Genomic DNA, 21,959 nt, shown 5'->3' on the forward strand with positions numbered 1-21,959 from the left:
AATTTAAAAAGTTAACCCCACAAACCAAGAAATCTATTTATGATTATGTTTTTTTGTAAGAGACAGAGTCTTGCTCTATTGTCCAGGCTAGTCTCAAAGTCCTGACCTCAAGCAATTCTCCCGACTCAGCCTCCTGAGTAGTGGGGATTATAGGCATTACAGGCATGAGCCAATGCCCCCAGCAAGAAGTCTATGTTCTTATCCTACACGTGACTAAACAAAATTATACTTAAGAAACTGACAAATCATGGTAATATTTTCAATATCACGACTACACTGAAACCCTGCCAGAGGTATTTTTAAAATGTCAAGGATGTTTTTGATTTATTTTATTTTTGAGACAGTCTCCCTCTGTTGCCCAGGCTGGAGTGCAGCAGTGAGATCTTGGCTCACCGCAACCTCTACCTCCCGGGTTCAAGCGATTCTCCTGCCTCGGCCTCCCGAGTAGCTGGGATTGCAGGCACGTGCCACCACACCTGGCTAACTTTTGTATTTTTAGTAGAGACGGGGTTTCGCCATGTTGGTCAGGCTGGTCTCGCACCCTTGACTTTGTGATCTGCCCACCTCGGCATCCCCAAGTGCTGAGAATACAGGCGTGAGCCACTGCGCCTGGCCAAAATGTCAAGGATTTTTACACTGATGTGCTTAATGTGCCCAATCTGCAATTCTGGTGGTAATCAGTGACATACCCATAAATCAGAGAGTACTTCTATGAAAATAATCACAGCCTACAAATATGGATAAAACTCCTCAGCTTTACCTGTTAGATGGTTCTAGACAGTTTCAGAATTGGTGCCTCTTTCTTCAACTCTCTCATTAATTTTATTACCCTCGCCAGTAAAATAATCTTGCCAATTGCTTTCCCTATGAAATTGTGAATGAAAATTCCCATTTCTCTTTGCTAGGTCTTGTTAGCTGCCATCTCTGGGAAGGAGAAAGTGTTTTTATAGATACGCATGGCAAGGACAAATAATGGAGCTGAAATGCAAGGGTGGATGGCAAATAAATTGCATCTTGTGAACTACCTCCAACTAATTTCTGCTTGGAGCACTGTGTTTAAAAGGATTCCTAGGCAACATCTGGAGGGATCCGGAAAAAAGAAAACAAGAGATGTAACGAAGGTAAGCAGAGAACCAGTAAAGTGTAGTGCTACAGTAGCCTAGGGTTTCAAGGACAGGAGATTATAATATCCAGTCAGGCAGAGCAGCAGTCAAACAACATGAAGAAAAATGTCCATGAGACTTGGCATGCAGGAGATCACTGATGTGCCTATTGACAAGTTCAGTAATGTTGTGAGGGAAGAAGTCAATGGGCTAAAGCGGACACAGAGACAGCAGGTGTAAACCAGAGACAGAGCCAGTGTACCGGATGGCTGAAGTCGAATACTTATGTAGCAAATGGGGATAGAGACATCTGTCCCATGGATGTATTGGCCTTCTCAGGACAAATATTCCATCCCCTGAAAACCATAGGAAAGGGGTAAAGAGGGATACTCCTATAGGTCAATTTATAGAAGAGAGCAAAACCTTAAAATTCTCCATGAAGTAGGAGCTAAGAACCTCTGTATCAGGTGAAGAGACAAGAAGGTCAAGATGGGGAAGGGGGAAGGAGAAGGTTTGCTAAAGATGTTGAAGAGAATGAGAGAACTAAACAGGGCTGGGTGAGCAAAAGGCATCAGGCAAGGCTGAGTACTCAGATGAGGTTGAAAATACGTAATAGTTACTTTAAAACAGGGTTAATCTGTATGACTAGGTGCTTTTTCTTTAGCCCTCAGATACAGAAGTAGAACAACAGACTGTGGATTGGGCTGGCATTTTGCCAGGATACAGCAGGAAGACGGGGGCACAGGAAAGGCCCAATGTTGGGAGTATTTCCGTTAATCTCCTATGAGATGCAGGCTGGCTAGGGTAGCAAGGTAGGTTATGAGAAGAAAAATACAGACAAACTCGTGAGACTGCAGAGGCTTGGAAAGAGAAAATGTGTTGGGTGACAGTGAGATGCAGAAGATTTCTAAGGTGATACACCTGTAGAGGAGAAGGTGGAGGTCCCAGCCTGGGGAAAAGGTGGCTAATCTCCCCCTGGTGATGACCACTGGCGTTAAAGGAATCCAGAAGAGACGAGGCTTTTTCTGTTTGTGGAAGTTATCTCCTTGTCCAAGTTTCTCTTCACCACTGAAAACCTCTGAAAGTTGTCAATTTCATTCAGGTAGATTCAGAAGACCTATCTGATTCCAAATGACAAAATGCTTCTAGAGAAAAAGCACCTATGTCTGGTCAGATAATGCATGTATGACTTCGGACAAATCATAGCATTTCAGTGTTTGAGGTAATCTAGTCTGTCTGTCCTCTTTATTCCTTAACTCTCCATCTGTACAGACAGAAACAATGTAATCAGCCACATATCTTGTATAAAATAAATATGAAGAGAGAGCCAATTATAAAGGCAGAAGTTCTTGGGGTGAGGGGAAGAATTTTAAAATACAAAATTAACTAGGTACTTCTTCAAGAAGAAAAATATCAGGGAGTACTGAAAGAGAACAATTGCAGAAAGGAAGAGAAATTAACGTGAACAGCAACCAAAAACCTTCTAAGAATGTATCAACAGTCCAGTGGAAAAGGAATACCCACCCTGATGACACCTTGATCTTGGACCCATGGCCTCCAGTACTGTGAGACAGTAACATTCTGTTGTTAAAGGTGCCCAGTCTGTGGTACTGTAAAACAGCCCTAGGAAACTAACACAGCCTGTTAGCCCACAGATGGTGGAGAGATGGAATGCTCAGTGGAGCTCCAGGCTTACCGTCTACAGCTCCCAAAGTGCGCTACGGGACCCTTGGGTGGGTGAGGTGTGCAAGATAATTTTGGGTGGTGCAGGGTGAATAATTTCAATTGACATAAAAATGTGTTTATCTTACTGGGTAAATCAGGGGTCCCCACCTGTTAGGAACCAGGCTGCACAGCAGGAGGTGAGCAGCCAGCCAGGGAGCAAAGCTTCATCTGTAGAAACAGCCGCTCCCCATCCCTCACATTACCGCACGAGCTCTGCCACCTGTCACATGAGTGGTGCCGTTACATTCTCATAGAACCCAACTGTGAACTCAGCATGCCAAGAATCCAGATTGCGTGCTCCTTATGAGAACCTAATGCCTGACGATCTGTGACTATCTCCCATCACCTCCCGATGGGACCATGTAGTTGCAGGAAAACAAGCTCAGGGCTCCCACTGATTCTATATTATGGTGAGTTGTGTAATTATTTCATTATATATTACAGTGAAATAATCATAGAAATAAAGCACACAATAAATGTAATGGGCTTGAATCATCTCTGCATCATCCCTTCCCCTTCTCCCAGGTCCGTGGAAGAGTTGTCTTCAAGAAAACTGCTCTCTGGTGCCAAAAAGTTTGGGGACCGCTGGTGAAAACGTTTCTAAGAATAGTCAAGCAACTTAAGCTTTACATGCTACGAAGTATACAGGTTTAAGTGCTAATAAAAATAGGTGCAAACGAAAACACTCTTTCTGTGGTCCAGGGAATCTTAACCATTCTATCAGAAAGACTTGCAGCTTGGAGCTGCAGCTGCCCTCCCACATCCTGCCCACTGTAAAGCCCTGCAACACACACACACACACGCACACACACCACATACATACACATGCATATACTTGCACACACACATGCACACACATAAATACATTCCCATGTATATACCTGAACACACACATAGATACGTACACATGCATATAAATGCGCACACACACAGACACACACACACGCTGTGCTTCATGCCCTCACTAGGGTGGCCTGGGAGGAAATGCGTGTTTTTAGGAGAAATGAAGACAACTGAGGCCCCTCATTGTCCTGGTGTTTGCACAAGTGCCTTCTCTGCAGACCATGCTTTAGTCTCTTTCTTGGTTCTCCCTGTTACTGAAAGAGAGAAGCAGAGGCCCGGCACATGCTCAGCTGCTTAGGGCTCAAGCCAAGTTCGCAAGCTTCCTGGGGAGCCTAGTGAGATGAAGGCACTGCAGACCCTTCCCAAAAGAGGCGTCGGCTTTTCATGGATCCTTGAGCCCAGGAAGGCGATGGGTCAGACATCACGCTTCATCAGAAGACCCAAGCAAACTCCGGTGAGAAAGGGCAATGGTCAAAGATTTTATTCTCTCGGAGAAGGGGTTCTCGGGCTGTAAGCAGCAGGCAGAAGACTTTATTGCATGCGTAGTTAGGTGATGGTGACCTACGGTTTTCACTGGGGACTGGGATCGAGAGTGACCCAACCTCCTACTCACGCTCGTCTCTCCCTGTCTCTCTCTTTGCCTTTTGTGTCTCTCTCCCTATCTCTTGCTCCTTTTCCTCTCAACCTCCTCTGTCTCTTTCCTTATCTCTCTTCCTCTCTCTCCCTCACTCTCCCTCACTCCTTCTCCCCATCACTCTTTCTCTCTCCTTCTTTTCCACTTCTCTCTCCCTCCCCATCTCTCTGCCTGCCACTGTTCAGGCTCCTGGGGCCCCACGTGGATGGGTGGACACAGGACTCCTAGGCTACCTTTCACAGCGCAAGCAGAGGGCTGCAGGACCTTGGTCCCCACCTCCCAGCATCCTCAATATGAGGGGTGTGGGGTGTGCCTGTGCTCTCCTGGGTGGGCACCCCACACTCCAGGAAATAGAAACCGCAGGTCACAGCTGGCTCGAGTGGTGCCCACGGGGCTGCCAACTTCCATCGTGTGATCTGCTGAGGCCAAAGCAGAGGATAGCAGCCCAGGCCCGACTCTGCAGCAGGGTGGGGGTAGGGGTGGGCTTGGGGGTGGGGATGGGGATGGGAGCCACCAATGCAAACTGGCCCCTGGCTGGTTTCCTACCCTGCACCCTGCCATGCAAGGCCTCCTCTCCCACCCCTACCCCTGTCTGCCCCACCTCCACCCCTAGGCTGCCCCACACCCAAGCTCCAGAAGTCTCCCAGGATCCAGGAACTAAGGGCAACCACTGGGTTCCACAGCCCCTAGTCCATGGGTCAGCCACCCCTCTGCGTGCTGACAAACCTTGACTCTCATGCCCCACCCCAAGCCAACCACACAGCCCTGTCCCCGCACCAGCATTATTACCGCCTCCTGATTTTGGCCCTGACAGCCCTGCTTCCTGGTAACCTTGCCCCCTCCCACCCTGCTCCAGGCAAGCCCAAAGGCCAGCGCCCTCCACCCACCCTTCCTGGGGGCCACTCTACTATCTCCTTGCCAGATGTCTTAACCTGGCTTTACCAAGCTAGAATAAATAACAGGGATGAGGCCCCGGACTCCGCCGGGAAGATGTGCCAAAATACTCTCCATTTAGAAGCGGGAACAGTAATGGGGCCTATGGATGACCCCAGGATTGTCACCCAAGCAGCAAGAAGAGCAAGGAGCCCGGTTTCCTGCTCTTACCCGGGGAGGACATGGCCAGGGCTCCACAAGGCCTTGGAGAGGGGTGGGTAGGAGAGCAGATCCACCCTCCTCTTGAGGAAGAAACCACCACCCCCAGGAAGCAGCAGATGGGGGCACACAGGCAGAGTCCCTGCATGCTGTAGAGCAGGGCCAGCAGATCTGTACTCAGCCTCAGCCCCAGGGGAGCTGCAACATAGACTGAGACCCTCACAGGTTGGGCTCTGTGCCCCCACCCAAATCTCATCTGGAACTGTAATCCTCCTGTGTCAAGGGAGGAACCTGGTGGGAGGGGATGGGATCTGGGGACAGTTTCCCCCCTGCTGCTCCCCTGATAGTGAGGGAGTTCTCAGGAGAGCTAATGGTTTGAAAGTGTGGCACTTCCCGGTTCTCCACTCACTCCCTCCTGCTGCCTTGTGGAGAAGGTGCCTGCTTCCCCTTCGCCTTCTGCCATGACTGTAGGTTCCCTGAACTGGGAGTCAATTAAACCTCTTTCCTTTATAAATTACCTAGTCTCAAGTATTTCTTTATAGCAGTGTGAAAACAAACTAGTAACCCTTCCCTGAGGCGCCTTCTCCTTAGGCAACCAGCTGTCTCCATGCTCCTCCTCTGCCCCCTGTTCTTTCTTTTCCCCTCATGAGGCCCAAGTGATAAACAGGCCAGCCCCAGCCCCAGCCCCGTCCTACTGCAAGCCTGTGTGGCTGCTGGAGAGGCCATGCTCCTTTCCTCTCCCTGAGCCTGCCTGATAACGCTTTCTGGATCCTGGAGGAAACTGACCCACTATTCTCATACTGGTGCAACATCACCAGTATGAGTACCAGTCTTGGTACAGCTTCCAAGGCCTCAAAGCTGTACCATTTGAGCCAGGCTTTTTTGTCTCCACTTGCTAGGGCTGTCATTGGGACAGTCCTAGAGGGTGGTGCCAATGGATGAATGGGTGGATGGACAGTAGTCCAGGGATGATGTCCCTGTCTGTCCTGAAATCGGCCCTTCCTCCAATGAGAAGCCTTCCTGAGTGAGTATATACAGTCATCCCTTGGTATGCATGGAGGATTAGTTCTAGGGTCCCCGGGAATGCCAAAATCCATGGATGCTCAAGTCTCTAATATAACATGGCCTGGTATTTACGTATAAGCTATGCACATCCTCCCGTAGACATTAGACCATCTCTAGATTATTCATGATGTGTAATACAATGCAGATGCCACATGAATGGTCATGATACTGTATTCTTTAGGGAATGATGAAAAGAACAAAGTCTGCACATGTTCCATAGAAACATAACCATCCAATTTATTTTCTGAATATTTTCCATCTGCTGTTGCTGAATCCACAGATGCAGAGCTCCTGGATACGAGAGCCAAGTGTGCTTTGAGAGTAGGGTGGGTGAGGTTGCTAATGAGTACAGGGGAGCAGGTGTTGATTGGGAGGACCCTGCACTGGGGCATCTGGACGTCCTTCCTCAGGACTTGAGACTCCAGTTGGATGGCAAAGGCAGACTCAGCACAGGTCAAAGCTGTCCCCTTGAAGTTTCATTTTATCCCAAGCTCTTTCTGGACCCTGGAATTTGGCATCCCCTAGACCCTGCGTGGAAAGACAGCTGAGCCAGGATTTAGATAACATGTCTAGAACAGTGAGCCCCTAGTGTGTGCCCGGCACCTTCCCCACAGGATCCTCTAGCTAGAATATCCAAGGGTCATGGGGAGAAATACCCAGTTAAAATATCAGAAATGAAGAAGTGATACCATTAGAGACACTAAAAAGATCATTAGGTAATAGTATTAGCTTTTGTATTCTGAGATCCAACAGCAGCAGTCACTTCCCTCCACCCCTATGTGTATCCCAGGACCACCCTGGACAGGGAGGGCTGAAGTTAGGGAACACCCATGGATGATCTGGTGCTGGCCCTGGGCCTCGGGGGTGACAGTGATGAGGAACTGGGTGCACACGAGTGGGGCCGCCGGGCCTGGCCAGAGAATCAACACACACGTGTACAGACGTGTTTACCCACATACACATGTGCACGCACGTGCACAAACACATCGCAGGCAGGCATGTTGATGCCTCAGGCATCGGAGGACCCTGACTATGGGCCCTGCTGACCCGGGCAAGGCCCCATTGTGATGCGTGCCATGACCTCAGAATGTCACTGGTGCTTAGCACCTATCCGCTCTCTGGCCTGCCTCAGTGTTCTACAGCAGTTACACACAGGCGGTGGTATCTGTGAGCAGCTCTGTGGACTCAAAGGTTTTCTCCCTGAGAGGCATAACCCAGGCCAGCTGATTCATCAGAATCAGGTGAGTGTGACCTGCTCTCTTCCCTCCAGGTTGACTTGGGGACAGTGGCTACGGTGGGGGCGGTGTTGGCGTCTGTGGGGCAGCCACCGAGGAGGGTCATCCCTGAGCACTCACCAGGTGCCCGTTCTACACTGCCCGTGTAGACGATTGGCTCTTTCGTCCTCATGGTGGCTTCATAGAGTGGGTGCTGTTCCCAAATGTACCCATTCGACAGATGAGACATCTGGGGTCAGAGAGGCAGTAACCGGCCTGGGAATCCAGACGTGACCCTGAGTTTTGCTCTCAGCCCTGCCGTGTGCTGTGCTGGAATTCAGGCCTGAACCCTGTGACCTCCCTGCCCTAGATCCCAAATCTGCCCAGGTTTCCGATCCCGATGGGGCAGAGCCTGGTCCTGGCAGAGCCACTGGTATAGATCCACTGTGGGTGGGGTGAACAGGACGGTCCTCAGAACACCTCTGTGCCCTAAGCTGGGTCCTGATGATCGCTGTGGGCCCCAGTGAACACACATGGTCCCTTGTCCGGGGGAGCCTGCTGCCCTTGGGCAGCTGTGGAAAATGAAGAAGCCCTGGAGGGCTGGCTGAGGGGAGACTATCTTCCCTTCTGTTCAAAGGGGTCCAGGAACTAGGGTTCTCCCCAGGTATTTCTTGCTCTGTGTGGTCCTCTCGAGGCCTCGCCCTCCTTTTGTCCCGAGTATTCCCAGGAGGGACGGTCCATCCAGGTGTTCTCCAGGACCAAGGACCCACTGTTCTTCCTCAGTGACCCAGGAAAATGAAGCCTCCTCCTCTAGGGACAGCTCAGAATGGTGGACTCCACAGTCCCTCTGCGAGAGACGTGGTTTCCATAAGTACAATAGATCTTTTTCATCCCCAAACCGAACACCCTCCTGCTCAAAAGGCGTTATTCCTAAAGTGGATTCACTGTTCAGACTGAAGGGCCATGGTAGCCAAAGTGATGAGCGGAGTAGAACCGAGCAGTCAGGAGAGATCTTGTTCCCTGTAGGAAACGGGGCATCTCTGTGGCCCTGAGCATCCCCGGAGGCCGAGTGTACAGAGACCTCTGGTCGCTGAGCCCAGTCTGCCTCCACATCCCTGGTATAGCCCATCATGGGCCCTTCACCCTTAGCAGGTGGAAACCATTCAACCTGCTGGGGCAGGTGTGCCCCCATTTCATGGCATTTGGGGACAACAGGATTCTCTGTCTGGGTCCCACTGTACTCAAGTCCTTGGGAAGATGCCCACCCCTGCTTGGGACTTGAGACTCCAGAGACTTGAGCAGCTGTGGGCCACTGGGTCTGGCCCCTTTTTAGCTGGGGGCCGCGGTGGAATGGGGTTTACGCAGCCAGCCAGCATCTGGGAGCCCAGCGGGAGCAGTTCAGGTGTTCTCCGAAGCTGTCAGGTACAGTGTAACCTTTAGACAATTTTGTCTCACAGGATGGACACGGTAGAGGACGCGGACAGTTGGTGGGCACAAGAGCGAGAGGACATCATTATGAAATATGAAAAGGTACAAGTCGGTCTGCTTCTTGGAGGGAGGCCTCTCCCAGTGCGCCCTGGTCAAAGGGTCCTGCGCTCCGTAGGAGCACAGGGCAGGGACGGGTGGCCAATGCCCCCAGGCCCTTGCACCCTTTACCTTGGACCCCTCACCAAGGCTCCCTCTGGGCTACAGGGACACCGAGCTGGGCTGCCAGAGGACAAGGGGCCTGTGCCTGTTGGAATCTACGGCAACATTGATCACTTTGGAATTCTGCAGTGAGTCCTCTGCACTCCCCTCACCCCTAAAGCACCTGTCTCAGCTCAGGGATGGGTTTGCTTTTAGAAAGGCCTTTCTGATGCAGGACATGTCTCGCCAGTTCGGGTCAACCTCCTTTCCAGGGACAGAACTCCTCCCTGGCTCCCCTGCAGGTCCAGCCTGAGGTTGTTGTTAGGCCAGAGGTGTGGGGCCCATCTAGGGAGCCGGTGGGAATGGAGACTGGGCTAGGTCAGGCACCTGGGCTCTCAGCAGTTCTGTCGGCAAGTGAGCACAAGAGGAGCGGGGCAGCCTGAGGGTCTGGCCCTGTCTACTTGGAGACAACCCCAGTGAGATCCAAGGGTTGTGGCCACAGGGTGAGGGGATGCCTGGCCCAGCCTCGGGGCTGTTGTCCAGCAGGTCTCTGAGGGCCCACCTGCCCCTGTTCTCCCCCATTCCCCTAGAGCTACAGCCCTCACTGTCCCGTGAGGGGAAAAGGCATGGGGACAATGGAGGCTGTAGCCCTAGGAGAATGGGGGAGAAGTTGGGCAGGGCCCCATTCTGGTCATCTCACGGTGAGGCCAGGGAGGCAGCAGGGCTTGTGGCTAAAGACCCTGGGTCTGGTGCTGGGAAGGGATCTGGGGCCAGGTAACAGGAGCCCAGCCAGGAGCCTATCCCTCAGGGATCATAAGATGGAGAGACAGAGGATCCCTGGGGAGGTAGGGTGGGAGGGAGCTGATGAGCCGTGCCACTTCTGAAACACAGGTGTGTGGCTCGGGTGCAGGGAGAGGCAGGTGGATGCTGGGAGGTCAGAACCTGCAAGGGCCTTGGGGCTGTCAAGTGGGATGGGCCCCTGGTGCACCCAGAGTACACCGGGCAGGTCTCAGGGCAGTCTCCCTTGACCCTGGTGGGGTGATGTGGTCACTCCCTGAGGGACTCCTGTCAGGGCCCGGTCGCCCACCGTGGGTGACCCCCATCCCATCTCAGGGCTAACCTTTCTCAGCTCCAGCAGAAAGCACCACCTGGAGTCCAGGGCGGGCAGCCCCACTGGGCAGCCTGACCACCTCCCACGCCAGGGGCCCCAGTAACCCCGGCCAGGCTGTCCCTGCACTCCTTCTTCTCCCAGGTCCTGCCCCTCCTGGGAGTCAGACCCACAGGAAGGCCCTTGTCCTCCCTTCCCTGTGCCTTCTCCTGGGCTGAGCCCTGAGCTGGATAGGGACAGAGCCAGTGCTTTCTAGGGGTCTGCTCCCAGGCTGGGGTGGCTCCAGGCCCCGTGCAGATCCTCAGCTCTCCCTGGGTTGCCTTACAGTGAGACGGAGCTGCCTCCTCTGGCTGCACAGGAGGTGAAGGTAAGAGCCTGATGCATGGAGGGGCTGGTCCAGGGACGTAGGGACTGGGCGGGTGGTCGGTGAGACAGAGGAAGCAGCCGGCCTGGGCGGTGGTGGGTGAGGGCAACACGCTGTCACTGGGAGGGGCAGCAGTCCCTGCTGGACCTGACCCCAGGTTGCTGTTAACTTTGGCAGTTTGATAAAATTTTCAAAAGGAGAACCACAGTCCTGGCTTGGGGGTGGCTGCGTGCTTGTGTCAGGACCCCACCTAGAGGCTGGGACCTGAGACTGGTGTGTCTGTGGCCTGAGGATGGTACATCCTGGGGTCCCAAAGCCAGCCCAGTGGTGCTCATTTGCTCAAAGGCTCTCAGCCCTTGAGGTCTGCCCTTCCCTGGCTCCTTCCAGCTGGGTCCCACCAGGGCTCCAGAGCCCAAGACCCAGCATCTGCGGGTGGCTCTGGGAAGCCTGGCAGCTCCGCTAACTCCAACATGCCTCATTTGATAGAATCGGCGGGAGATGAGACGGACGAGCAAGTGGAGGAAAATGCTGGGAGAATGGGAGACGTATAAGCACAGTACAAAAGTAATGTGTGGGGAGAGAGGCCCCCGAAAGCACTCTCTGCAGAGACAGGGGACAGGCACCCATGGCTGTGGCCTGGCACCGTCAGCCTCTCAGAGGGTGGGTGGCACACTGTCCTCGCCCGGAGGACTGCAGGCCTGGTCACCAGATTCCCTGCCTTTCATGCAAGCGTCACCTTGCTGGGAGGGAATCTGAATCTAGGGCTGGGACCACCCAGAGCTCAAGGCTAGGGATGCCCTGGTGACCCGAAGGAAGGAAAAGGTTCAGATCAGAGTTTCGACTCTGAGTGTCCATCCACTGTTTCAGTCCTGGGAAGGGAGACCCTGTCCCAACTTGATGTCACCTCTACTGACGAATCATGGGGCCAAAACCGACAATTTCCAGAATCCCCGGGCTCTGGTCCTCACTGGGGTCACCCTGTGGCCTGGGACACCAGATTGTTTTCTGCCCACAGCTCATAGATCGAGTGTACAAGGGAATTCCCATGAACATCCGGGGCCCGGTGTGGTCAGTCCTCCTGAACATTCAGGAAATCAAGTTGAAAAACCCGAGAAAATACAAGGTACGCTCAGCCAGAGCACAACAAACAGGACAGGCCATGTCAGGGGCCCAGGTCTCCAGCTGGAGGGAACGTCAAGACCACCCTGGGGGGCTGGGGGCGAAGGTCAGATGAGCACCCTGGGCACAGATGGTTACACAGTCACCACAGACAAACTCAGCTCTGGTGACCCTCCCTGGCTTCAGTAACAAGCCAAAATGCAGCTTTCTGCAGAAGGAAACCTTCCTTCTGTCCTTTCTTCCCGAAGTGCTGACTGTGGGCTGACTGTCACTGGGGGCAGGGAGGCTTCCTTCTGTTCTGAGGTTGCTTCCTCCTCTTGGCCCTGCCCTACAGATCATGAAAGAGAAGGGCAAGAGGTCATCTGAACACATCCACCAGATCGACCTGGACATAAGCGGGACCTTAAGGAAGCATATCTTCTTCAGGGATCGATATGGAGCCAAGTAAGCCTACAGGAGCCACAGGGCCCCAGGGGAGATGGAGTGAACGAGAGGGATGGGGGCTTCCCCAGAGCAAAAGCCAGGGTCACCCAGGAGGAATGACAGAGCTGCCAAGAGCTCTCCTGGCCCAGGGAGAAGCCGGCACCATGAACCGAGCACCTCCCTGGTTCCAAGGCCTGGGTCAGACTGGAACATGTGGGGCCAGAACCCAGGAGGATCCTGAGGAGACAGAAGACAGCAAAGAAAATCATGCACAATGGTGAAAGGTGCTCTCCCTGACCCATGGGGACCCATGGTAGGGCCTACGGGAGGGTGGCAGGATAGAGGGCCCATGAGCCCCCCCAGGCAACAATGACAGCAACCAAATGCTGGGAGAATTAGGGGTCCTGGAAACTCTCATCCAGGTCTGCTGGGAACATGACATGGCACAGCCACATTGGCAGCCAGTTGGGCAGTGGCTCACAAAGCTCAGTGGACTTGAACCACACGTCCCCAAAGTGTCACAGATATCGAACCCACTGATTTGAAAACTGACATCCACATGAAACCTGCATGCCAGGTTCACTGCTTGATTCCTCGTCACTCACACACGGAGCCTTCGGGGATGGCCTTGAACACGGGAATGGGGAGAGCAAGGCTGGTCCTCCCTTCAAACGGAAGACCCAGTGAGAAAAGGGAAGGAGCCAGTCATGCCCGCACGAACGTGGGTGGATCCTAGATGCATTTTGCTAAGGGAAAGAAGCCAGACCCAATAAGCTACCACAGTAGGATTCCCATTCCTAGGCCATTCTGGAAAAGGCCAAACCATAGGGACTGAGAAGCAGTCTGGGTGGCCAGGGGCTGACGGATCAGGGAGAGGCTGGGTGCATAGGGGCCACCCTGGAGACTTGGAGGATGAAGGAGTCGCTCCAGGAGGGGCTGGAGCGGTGGCCGGGAGACTCTGAACCTTGGTTTGCAACCGTGGAGGAACTATACACCCACAGACTGAACTGGCATGTGTGCAAACTGGAAAAAAAAAAAAAATCATTCACAGGGAAAAGGATCAGGTAAGTCACTGTACAACTGGGCTATTTGCATGTCACAGATGTGGATTTTACTGAAACATTTCTTCAACAGTCTCAGGCCCTGAAGAGCTCACTGCTTATCTGGTGAATCATCTGAACCTGAAATAGGATTTGCTGTTAGGCTGTGTAGACAAAGTGAAACTAACAGCATCTGCACAAACCAAACCATAGCCCCCTTTCTCTGTTTCCTAGGCAGCGGGAACTATTCTACATCCTCCTGGCATATTCGCAGTATAACCCGGTGAGTATTCCCGGCAGTGAGGTTCCCGGGCCATATTTCCATATTCACAGGAGTGGGTGTCTGGTGGGGGTGTCGTTGCTTCTTTTAAAGTTAGTATTTGTGACCCACAAGGATATAGGAGGTAGGATTTCAGCTCACTGCTGCCATAAACCTCCAAGCAAGGGGGTGGTCTCAAGGGGTCAAGCTGCGACACAAAGGAGTCAGGGCCTCGACTCCTGCTGTCACTTGGGCCTGACCACCACTTCTCAGAACAAGAAATGATGCCCTCCTCCTGGGGCTGCCCCGAAGCCCAGGAGCTTGGCAGCATCGCACACAGGATGGTGCTATCGGCAGACATTTTGGACAAGGTGCTGAGGTGCCTGATGGACTTGGCTCTTGTCATGAAATGAATTTGCATCCTGGGGAAGCCTCTTCTTCAGAGGAAGCCTCTCCAGTCACCTCTGCCCTCTCCAATGACATGAGTCCTCCCAGGTGACCTCAGCCCTCCCAGGTGATGTCCTTCCATGGTGACTCTGGCTCTTGCAGGAGGTGGGCTACTGCAGGGACCTCAGCCACATCGCTGCATTGTTCCTCCTTTACCTGCCTGAGGAGGATGCATTCTGGGCACTGGTGCAGCTGCTGGCCAATGAGAGGCACTCTCTGCAAGGTAAGTGAACAGCTGCCCCGGGGACCTCTTGCAGCCAGACCTGGGGATGGCCACCCTGGCCAGGTGATCACAGCTTTCACCCAAGGCACCCTCCTTGTATTGCCAGCTTGTTGGGAGACTTTAGGATGTCTCTGCTGAGGGTCCCACAGGAGTCCACAGCTGACCCCCAAAGCCCAAATCAGATGCCTTTCATCCCCATCAGCAGAGGGCATCTCATCCTCCCCGTGGCCAACCTCTGTGTCCTGGAGCCACACCCTCCGGCTCTGATTCTGTGCAGCTGACTCTCCCCTCCCTGAGAGTCGTCCTGCCCTCCAGCTGCCCAGGCTCCTGCTGCCATTGGTGCCCATGAATGGGCCGACCAAGCCCAGGTGGCAGCATCTCCCCATCCCCTGTTCCCTGGCCCGACCCCACTTCCAGGAGATGACCAGGAAGCCCAGCACCCACACAGTTCTGGCTGCCCTGTCGTGGCCTCAAAGTCAGGTTTGCCCTTTTTGCATCCTGGCCCAGGAGGCCTCCAGGAGAACCTCCAGCCAGGCTCCAGGGAATGTTCCTGCCCCACCTCCCCAGGGTAAAGGCCGCATGGTGGGGTCACCAGATGGGAGGGTGGGAGGCCTTGGGGTTTGGGGGCCTCTCCAGCTGCCCAGCTCTTGCAGCCGATGGCTCCACACCTTGGGGGAAGTCTCTGATTTCATGATGGGCTGGGGGCTTCTCAGGATTTCACAGCCCAAATGGTGGGACAGTCCAGGGGCTCCAAGACCAACAGGAGCATGTGGTACCCACATCACAACCCAAGACCATGTGGCATCAGGTGAGTTTCTGGTCCCCTCAGCTCTTCCCAGAGGCCCTGCCTCCCGTGGGGCTGTAAGGAGCAGGGGAGCTGGAGCCCCTCGTGGGGCTGGTGACTGGCTGAGTCCCAGCCAGGACCTGACCTGGGATGTCGGGTTCTCCATGGGCTGGGAGTTGGTTTCCTTTCCTCCTCCTCCTCCTCCTGGAGGAGGCAGAGGCACAGGGATGGGGGCCCAGCTCCCGCAGAGCAGGGCAAAGGGCAGTGTGTCCACCAGGAGTGTGGGAAGGTGACAGTGTTGTGGGGAGCTCTGGATACTGCCCAGTGTTCTGCACTAGGGGAAGGGTCTTCAGAGGCCCTGGAAGAGGGAGGTTTTTAGGGCAGCCCAGTGGCCTGAGCACCTCTGTTGCTTCCATCAGGACAAGGAAGGTCTACGTGGGCAGTGTTCCTCATTAGGCTGCCTTATCCGGACCCTGATTGATGGGGTAAGGAGGCATAGGGAGACCCTGGCTCAGGGACACTCCTTGCCCTGCATTGCCCTGCTTCCCCAGCCCGGGGGTCTGGCTCACTCCCAGCCCACAGGAGGCTCAGGCGGGTCCCCAAAGGACACACAAGCAAAACCCTCTGCCCAAGAGGGGTCATCCCAGGGCAATGGCTGGGGCTCAGGCCCAGCCTCATGGGCAGACTGGGCCAGGACCCGACTTGAGAGGGCTCGGGGAAGCCTCAAGCCCTGGGCAAGCCCCTCTCTCCAGGAGCCACATCCCCACTCAAATGAGTGCCCCCCATGAGGAGCTGCAAGACCTTGTCTGACCCAGCGTCCTGGAGGGCTCAGGCGACCCTCATGGGGAAGGTCACTGACTCTGGAGACTGAAGCCCCAGTGTGCGCAGCTCAAGCCACCAGCCCCAGCCTGGAAGGACCGGGTTCTTTCACACCTGCTGTCCCCACAGATCTCTCTCGGGCTCACCCTGCGCCTGTGGGATGTCTATTTGCTGGAAGGAGAACAGGTGTTGATGCCGATGACAAGCATTGCCTTTAAGGTTCAGCAGAGTAAGTCTACGTCCACCCAGTGGGGCCTGGGGATCCCTGGGGTCAGACCCCGACTGGCCCGAGGGCAGCTTCCTCACACTGTCCTCATGATCCTCAGTTCTGGCCCAGAGGGAGGTCTGGCCAGGGGGGCTGGGCAGGACACTGTGACACCGAGTCCATCCCCCACATGACCCAGATGAAAGTCCAGAGTGTGGTGCGCACTTCCCTGCCCAGGTCGCCCCCCAGCCAGTCTCCTGTGTATATCTGGATGCCTGGGGTGGCCACAAAAGGATCCGGCACTGCCCAGTGGGAGACTGAAGTGTCCACTGGGTATGAGCTGTGACCATTCCCAGGTAATTCTCCTGGCCTGATATCCACCCTGTCCCTAGAGCGCCTCATGAAGACGTCCAGGTGTGGCCTGTGGGCACGTTTTCGGAACCAGTTCATTTACCCCTGGGCCAGGGATGATGACACCGTGCTCAAGCATCTTAGGGCCTCTATGAAGAAACTAACAAGAAAGCAGGTGGACCTGCCACCCCCAGGTGGGCTCCAGTGCCATGTCCCCTCCCATGTCACCCTCTGGGGTAGTCCATAGTAGGGGAGTGCCCGGGACCTGCAACCCTACTACCTGGGCCTTCCTCTTCACCTTTTCTTCCTCCTCTTCCTCCTGCACTCTAAGAAGGTACAGGAGGCCCACCGGTCCTCAGGGCAGGCGCTCAGTGCCTGTATACTGGACGTGCTGTGCACGCAGGAGGGGGATGTGGGCAAGACCCTCCAACAAGCCCCCTCCCACTTTCCACGGTGTCTCGCTCTCCCCCTCACAGGGCCCTCAAAGTTACTAGACGGGCCCAGACCCATTTGTGGGAGACCCCGCCCCTCCCTGCAGGCACCCACAGCCTCAGATAGCAGCAGAGGCCCCTCACTCATGCACGCTCCTCCAAGGTTGCCAGGACAACAAGCCTTGAGCCAGGGAGGCAAGGGAATCGGTGTCCCTGACCCCCACAGAGCATTCAGGGAGAGGGCACAGGTGGGACCCCGGGCCCAGAGCCAGAGCCAAGAGTTCAGCCAGATGTGGGAACGGTCAGTCCTGGCATGGACTGGGCAGCCCAGGAGGGCAGAGGGTGTCCCACATCCGGGCCCAAAAACCCACTGCAGAGACGAGTCCCCATGTGAGGTGGCAAGGGGCTGGGTGACATCCAAGGCCCCTCCTACCTGAGTTCTGACTGGGGGTCGTATCCCAGGCCCAACAGCCCTGGGACGAAGGTGTGTGGCAGGAAGCCTCCAGCCAGTCTGAATCCTGGGGGCAGTCCCAGGAGCCACCCGCCATGCCACGACAGCTTCCCCACGCCAGGCAACACCCCTCCCTCTGAGATCAGCACACTACAGGCGTGTCCTCAGTGTCAGGCCACGGGGGCCACACAGAGACCCCAAGGAATACAGAGAGGCAGGCAGGTGGGGCCCAGCCCGGAAAGGCCTGCATGGGCTCACTAGAGACGCTGACCGCATCTGTTTTCCTTTCAGCCAAACCCGAGCAAGGGTCCTCGGCATCCAGGCCTGTGCCGGCTTCACGTGGTGGGAAGACCCTCTGCAAGGGGGACAGGCAGGCCCCTCCAGGCCCACCAGCCCGGTTCCAGCGGCCCATTTGGTCAGCTTCCCCGCCATGGGCACCTCGTTCTTCCACACCCTGTCCTGGTGGGGCTGTCCGGGAAGCCACCTACCCTGTGGGCACTCAGGGTGTGCCCAGCCTGGCCCTGGCTCAGGGAGGACCTCAGGGTTCCTGGAGATTCCTGCAGTGGAACTCTATGCCCCGCCTCCCAACGGACCTGGATGTAGGGGGCCCTTGGTTCCCCCATTATGATTTCGAACAGAGCTGCTGGGTCCGTGCCATATCCCAAGAGGACCAGCTGGCCACCTGCTGGCAGGCTGAACACCCTTCAGGGTTGAGATTGGCTTTCACTGCACTGAGCCACAACGTGGGCATGGACTTCCCGGCCCTGCAGTGCACCCAGCACTGAATCCGACGAGGGCACCCCCTTCAGAGCTAGGGACGAACAGCAGTGCGCTCCCACCTCAGGGCCTTGCCTCTGCTGCCTCCACTTGGAAAGTTCTCAGTTCCCTCCAGGCTTCTAGAAGCATCTGGGCCAGGGCTCGTGGCTGGATAATTTCCCAAGGCTTAACAACCCAAGCAAGCTTCCCATCCTCGTTTTATTTTTTGTTAAACTTATGAAAATTTATTAAGAAAGTGTGCAGCTCGAGAGACATTCAGAAATGGAACACACCAGCCCCAAGATCACAAAGCCAACCATGCCTAGCCCCTCCCAGCACCCCCAGCCCCACGACCAGCTTTCTGAATTCTGATGACACCATGAGCCTGCCTTTGTACTTTAAACTCATGGAAGGATAACCACCTTCACGTTTTAAAATAAATGTTTCCTGTTGAATGATTTTAGATTTTAGACAGAAATATTGAAAATGCACTACAGTGACCTCTTACACCTTCCATCCGGCTGCCCCTAATAATGACGTTTTGTAGTCCCATGGCACATAAGAAATTTAGGCCAGGTGTGGTGGCTCACAGCTGTAATCCCAGCAATTTGAGAGGTCGAGGTGGGAGGTTCAGGTTCACTTGAGTCTAGAAGTCTGAGGCCAGCCTGGGAAACATAGGCAGACCCCGTCTCTAGAGAAAAGTCAAAGAAATCAGCCAGGCATGGTGGTGTGTGCCTATAGTCCCACCTAGTCAGGAGGCTGAGGCAGGAGGATTGCTGGAGCCCATGAGTTCCAGGAAGCAGTGAGCCATGATTGCACCACTGCACTCCAGCCTGGGTGACAGAGTGAGACTTTAGCTCTTAAAAAAATTTAAGAAATTTAATGTGGGTGCAATTCTATTAACTAAATAATAATGTGAACTATTATCTATGGTTATTAAGGCTAGAATTATCCCATTTTTGCCTAACTTCTCGTACCTGTCCGAAGATCCCACCTTGGACTCACCCTCTGCCTTCAGCTCATGTCTCTTCAGCTTCCTCCAGATGGTCCAGCAAACACACACCTGGGCTGAATGGTAGAGCTGATTGCTCATACACAAGGGTTGACCGGTGGGCAGGGATTTTCAAACTTATAGAGTAAATGAGTTTTCCATGGTGTTCTGGAGAGCACCGTTTGAGAAACACCTTGACAGTGAATCTAGGCCTCAATATCCATCAGCTGCTCTAGCTTGACTTTTGCTCAAGCTCAGTGAAAACCTGCTCTGCCAGGTGCACGTGAAAGGGGCAAGGATGAGCAAGATGTAGATAAAGAAGACAGGACACAGGGGGTCTGTCTCAGCTCTATCCCCTGCCTTCAGCACTGAGGGATGAAATCCAACTCAGGGAATGGTGGCCACGTGCTGGACCAGCCCCGGGCTCTGAGGATCTGACAGTGAGTGACGCAGAGCCAGGCCTTGCTCTTGGGGAGCTCTCCAGCATACACCCCACTCTCCCCTCCCAGTGCCCTGCAAAGCAGGCATCAACGCCATTGTTAATGCACAGAGGAGGAACCTGACTGTTAGACCTGGGTTTTCCAGGGTTGCACGGCTCCTGGGAGACAGATGTGACCCTGAGGGCAGGGCACAGGCCAGTGTAATGCCAGGATGGAATGAGCTGTGATCTGTGCCATGTAGAGGCGTGGGCCAAGGTGGGATTGACTGATGACCAGGTCAGCCAGGTTGCTGAAAACACTCTTGGGTCCTCACCTGCCGGTTCCCAGGAGTCTGGAACTGCCAGGAGAATGGTGGCAGGTCCCCCATCCTCAGCTGGGTGGGCCTGGATAGAACAGCAAGGTGAGGGCACATTTCCCCGGCCATTCCCTCCAGGCACAGCTGTGACCTGCTCATTCCAATTTTTTGGAAATATTTCCACACACACACAGAACTGCAAATAGCAGTGGATATGGTGAGAGGTGTTTGGACATGGGATACGCAGTATTTTGGAGGCAGAGCCAGGACTTGCCGATGGGTTAGCTGCAGGGCTTGAGCAGGGAAGGAGAATCGAGGATGATGTGTTCACATCGGTTCACTCACCTGTGTGCCACACTTGTGCTGGGCACTGGGAGAGACAGATGAGCACAGGAGCCCCAGGCTGGGGGAGATGTCCGGGGAAGCCCAGAATGTCTGTGCAGGGTAGGAAGCTCAGAGTGTCTACTGGGAGCTGAAGGCTTATGTCCACCTGGGTGCCATCCAGGTTCTGTGCATGTAGAAGTACAGGTTGAGCTGTCTGGAGAAGGAGTAGCTGCTGTTGGTGGTGACCAGCACGTTCAGAAACTGAGACTGCTCTGTCAACACAGAGGGGGATGGCCCGAGGTCTGGATGGTGTAGGGGGTGGTAGGGCCCAGGAGGACCCAGGAAAGGGTCTCAGGGATGCAGAACATCCTATGGAGGGTGTTTGGGGGTCAGTGCTCAGGTCACTCTGGGTCACACAGGTCATTTGCCAGCCTCTGTCATAATTATTGCCATATGAGAGTTCCACCTTTCCTATGACATATTTTATATATTTCTATGAATGGCCTACTTGTTTGTATTTATGAATTTATGTTTAAAGGATGGGCAGGGGTGCTCGAGAGGTCCCCAGGAGATTCACTCTGGGGAGAGAGGGGCCCACCCCTTCCCAGCAGCCCTCTGAGCCCCCTGATCGCTTGGCCACAGCCCCTGCCTGGAGAAAGCATACCCCTCGGAGATATATGGATATCAGAAGAAACCTTTCTCTGTCACCAGGACAAATCCTGTCCTTATTTGAACCAAGGCCAGTTTTCCTAATGAATGCAGGGAGGACAGCACAGACCAGTGAAACCAGCAGATAATACATAAGACTCTATCCCAGAGCTGGGAAATCTCCTTCCCTGCCAAAACTTTTCCTGAAAGTTCTTAAGAATGAGGCAAACAGTTTAAGTCTCTCTTGCATTGTCCTTTTAGTGAAAGAGTTCAATAAGGAAGGAGAGGAAGTGGAGCAGATGCTTAGTTTCCAAGCTGGAAAAGTGGCCCGTGGTTCACCAAGACTAGATGTAAAAGCACAGGTAGCCGTGGGTCCAGGTGAGCCAGTCCTATGATGGCATGGCTGCTAATGCCAGCAGATGCTCCCGTCCTCTCCTTTCAAAGACTGGCTTCTTCTGGTCTTTCATTTGTTAAAATAAAATTGACAGGGCATCATCCAAGAAGCTCTACACTTTCCCTTCCCTGGATTTCAGACTCTAGATTCTGCTGAGATTTGAGCTTCACGGTGAACACATTCTTGGTGTGCTTGCTGCTGAGGGGTGTGGAGGACAGAGGGATGGTGAAATGGCAAAGTGGCTCTTGAGCGTGGGTGGGGGAAGCCCCCACATTTCTGAGTCAGTGCCACCTGGACACTACCCTTGGAACATCCTGCTGAGGTGGCCATTCGGGTTTTCTTTCCTTTCCTTTTATTCTACTGTTTCTGAATCACGAATAAAGATCCAAGGCAAACAGCACATTCACATCCCCAAGCTCTACACCTTCAGTGTGACCAGGGACGTGCACCACTTCAGGCTCATGCAGGACTCACAGCCTTTGGACCTCAGCTAAGGGACCTGCTTCTCTTCAGCACATGGGGCTTGTTTGTGTTGGGGTCTGAGCCCTGAGCACATGGTCAAGGAGACCCCCAGGTCTTTCTGAACAGAGACAGCTGGCCTGGGGGCCTCCCTCTCACTGCATGCAAGAGTCTGTTAGGGTGGCTGTCTTGCTTCTAGGTGTTGGGAAATTCAATTTAGGTCCCTAAAAATGAAAAGCCCCAGGACATCTCCGTGGCTTGGGATCCACAGGAGAGCATCATTGATGCTGGGGATATCTTAAACATGTAGAAACCCACAGGACTAC

At 54.1% G+C, this 21,959-nt stretch overlaps 1 protein-coding gene across 9 annotated transcripts in view; it reads left to right on the forward strand.

The window, feature by feature from the left end:
• Positions 1-1,132: 1,132 nt before the first annotated feature.
• Positions 1,133-21,959, forward strand: part of LOC129017017 (TBC1 domain family member 3G-like) — a 69,372-nt gene continuing 48,545 nt past the window's right edge. Inside the window, exons 1-15 of one of the 9 annotated variants that reach the window (XM_063655559.1) lie at positions 3,992-4,125; positions 6,297-7,703; positions 9,134-9,206; positions 9,369-9,451; positions 10,738-10,777; positions 11,261-11,434; positions 11,790-11,897; positions 12,228-12,337; positions 13,591-13,639; positions 14,165-14,285; positions 14,999-15,093; positions 15,489-15,554; positions 16,018-16,117; positions 16,486-16,638; positions 17,618-18,545. In XM_063655559.1, coding sequence (XP_063511629.1) covers positions 9,135-9,206; positions 9,369-9,451; positions 10,738-10,777; positions 11,261-11,434; positions 11,790-11,897; positions 12,228-12,337; positions 13,591-13,639; positions 14,165-14,285; positions 14,999-15,093; positions 15,489-15,554; positions 16,018-16,117; positions 16,486-16,638; positions 17,618-18,111 — 1,665 coding nt within the window. In that variant the 5' untranslated portion in view covers positions 3,992-4,125; positions 6,297-7,703; position 9,134 and the 3' untranslated portion in view covers positions 18,112-18,545. Of the gene's footprint in view, positions 3,239-3,353; positions 4,126-6,296; positions 9,207-9,368; positions 9,452-10,737; positions 10,778-11,260; positions 11,435-11,789; positions 11,898-12,227; positions 12,338-13,590; positions 13,640-14,164; positions 14,286-14,998; positions 15,094-15,488; positions 15,555-16,017; positions 16,118-16,485; positions 16,639-17,617; positions 18,546-21,959 lie in introns of those variants that run through there. The other 8 variants (XM_063655561.1, XM_054456999.2, XM_063655562.1 and 5 more) reach the window with 8 other exon arrangements.

This window comes from Pongo pygmaeus, chromosome 19, assembly GCF_028885625.2.
Source record: "Pongo pygmaeus isolate AG05252 chromosome 19, NHGRI_mPonPyg2-v2.0_pri, whole genome shotgun sequence".
In the NCBI taxonomy this organism is placed as follows: domain Eukaryota; kingdom Metazoa; phylum Chordata; class Mammalia; order Primates; family Hominidae; genus Pongo; species Pongo pygmaeus.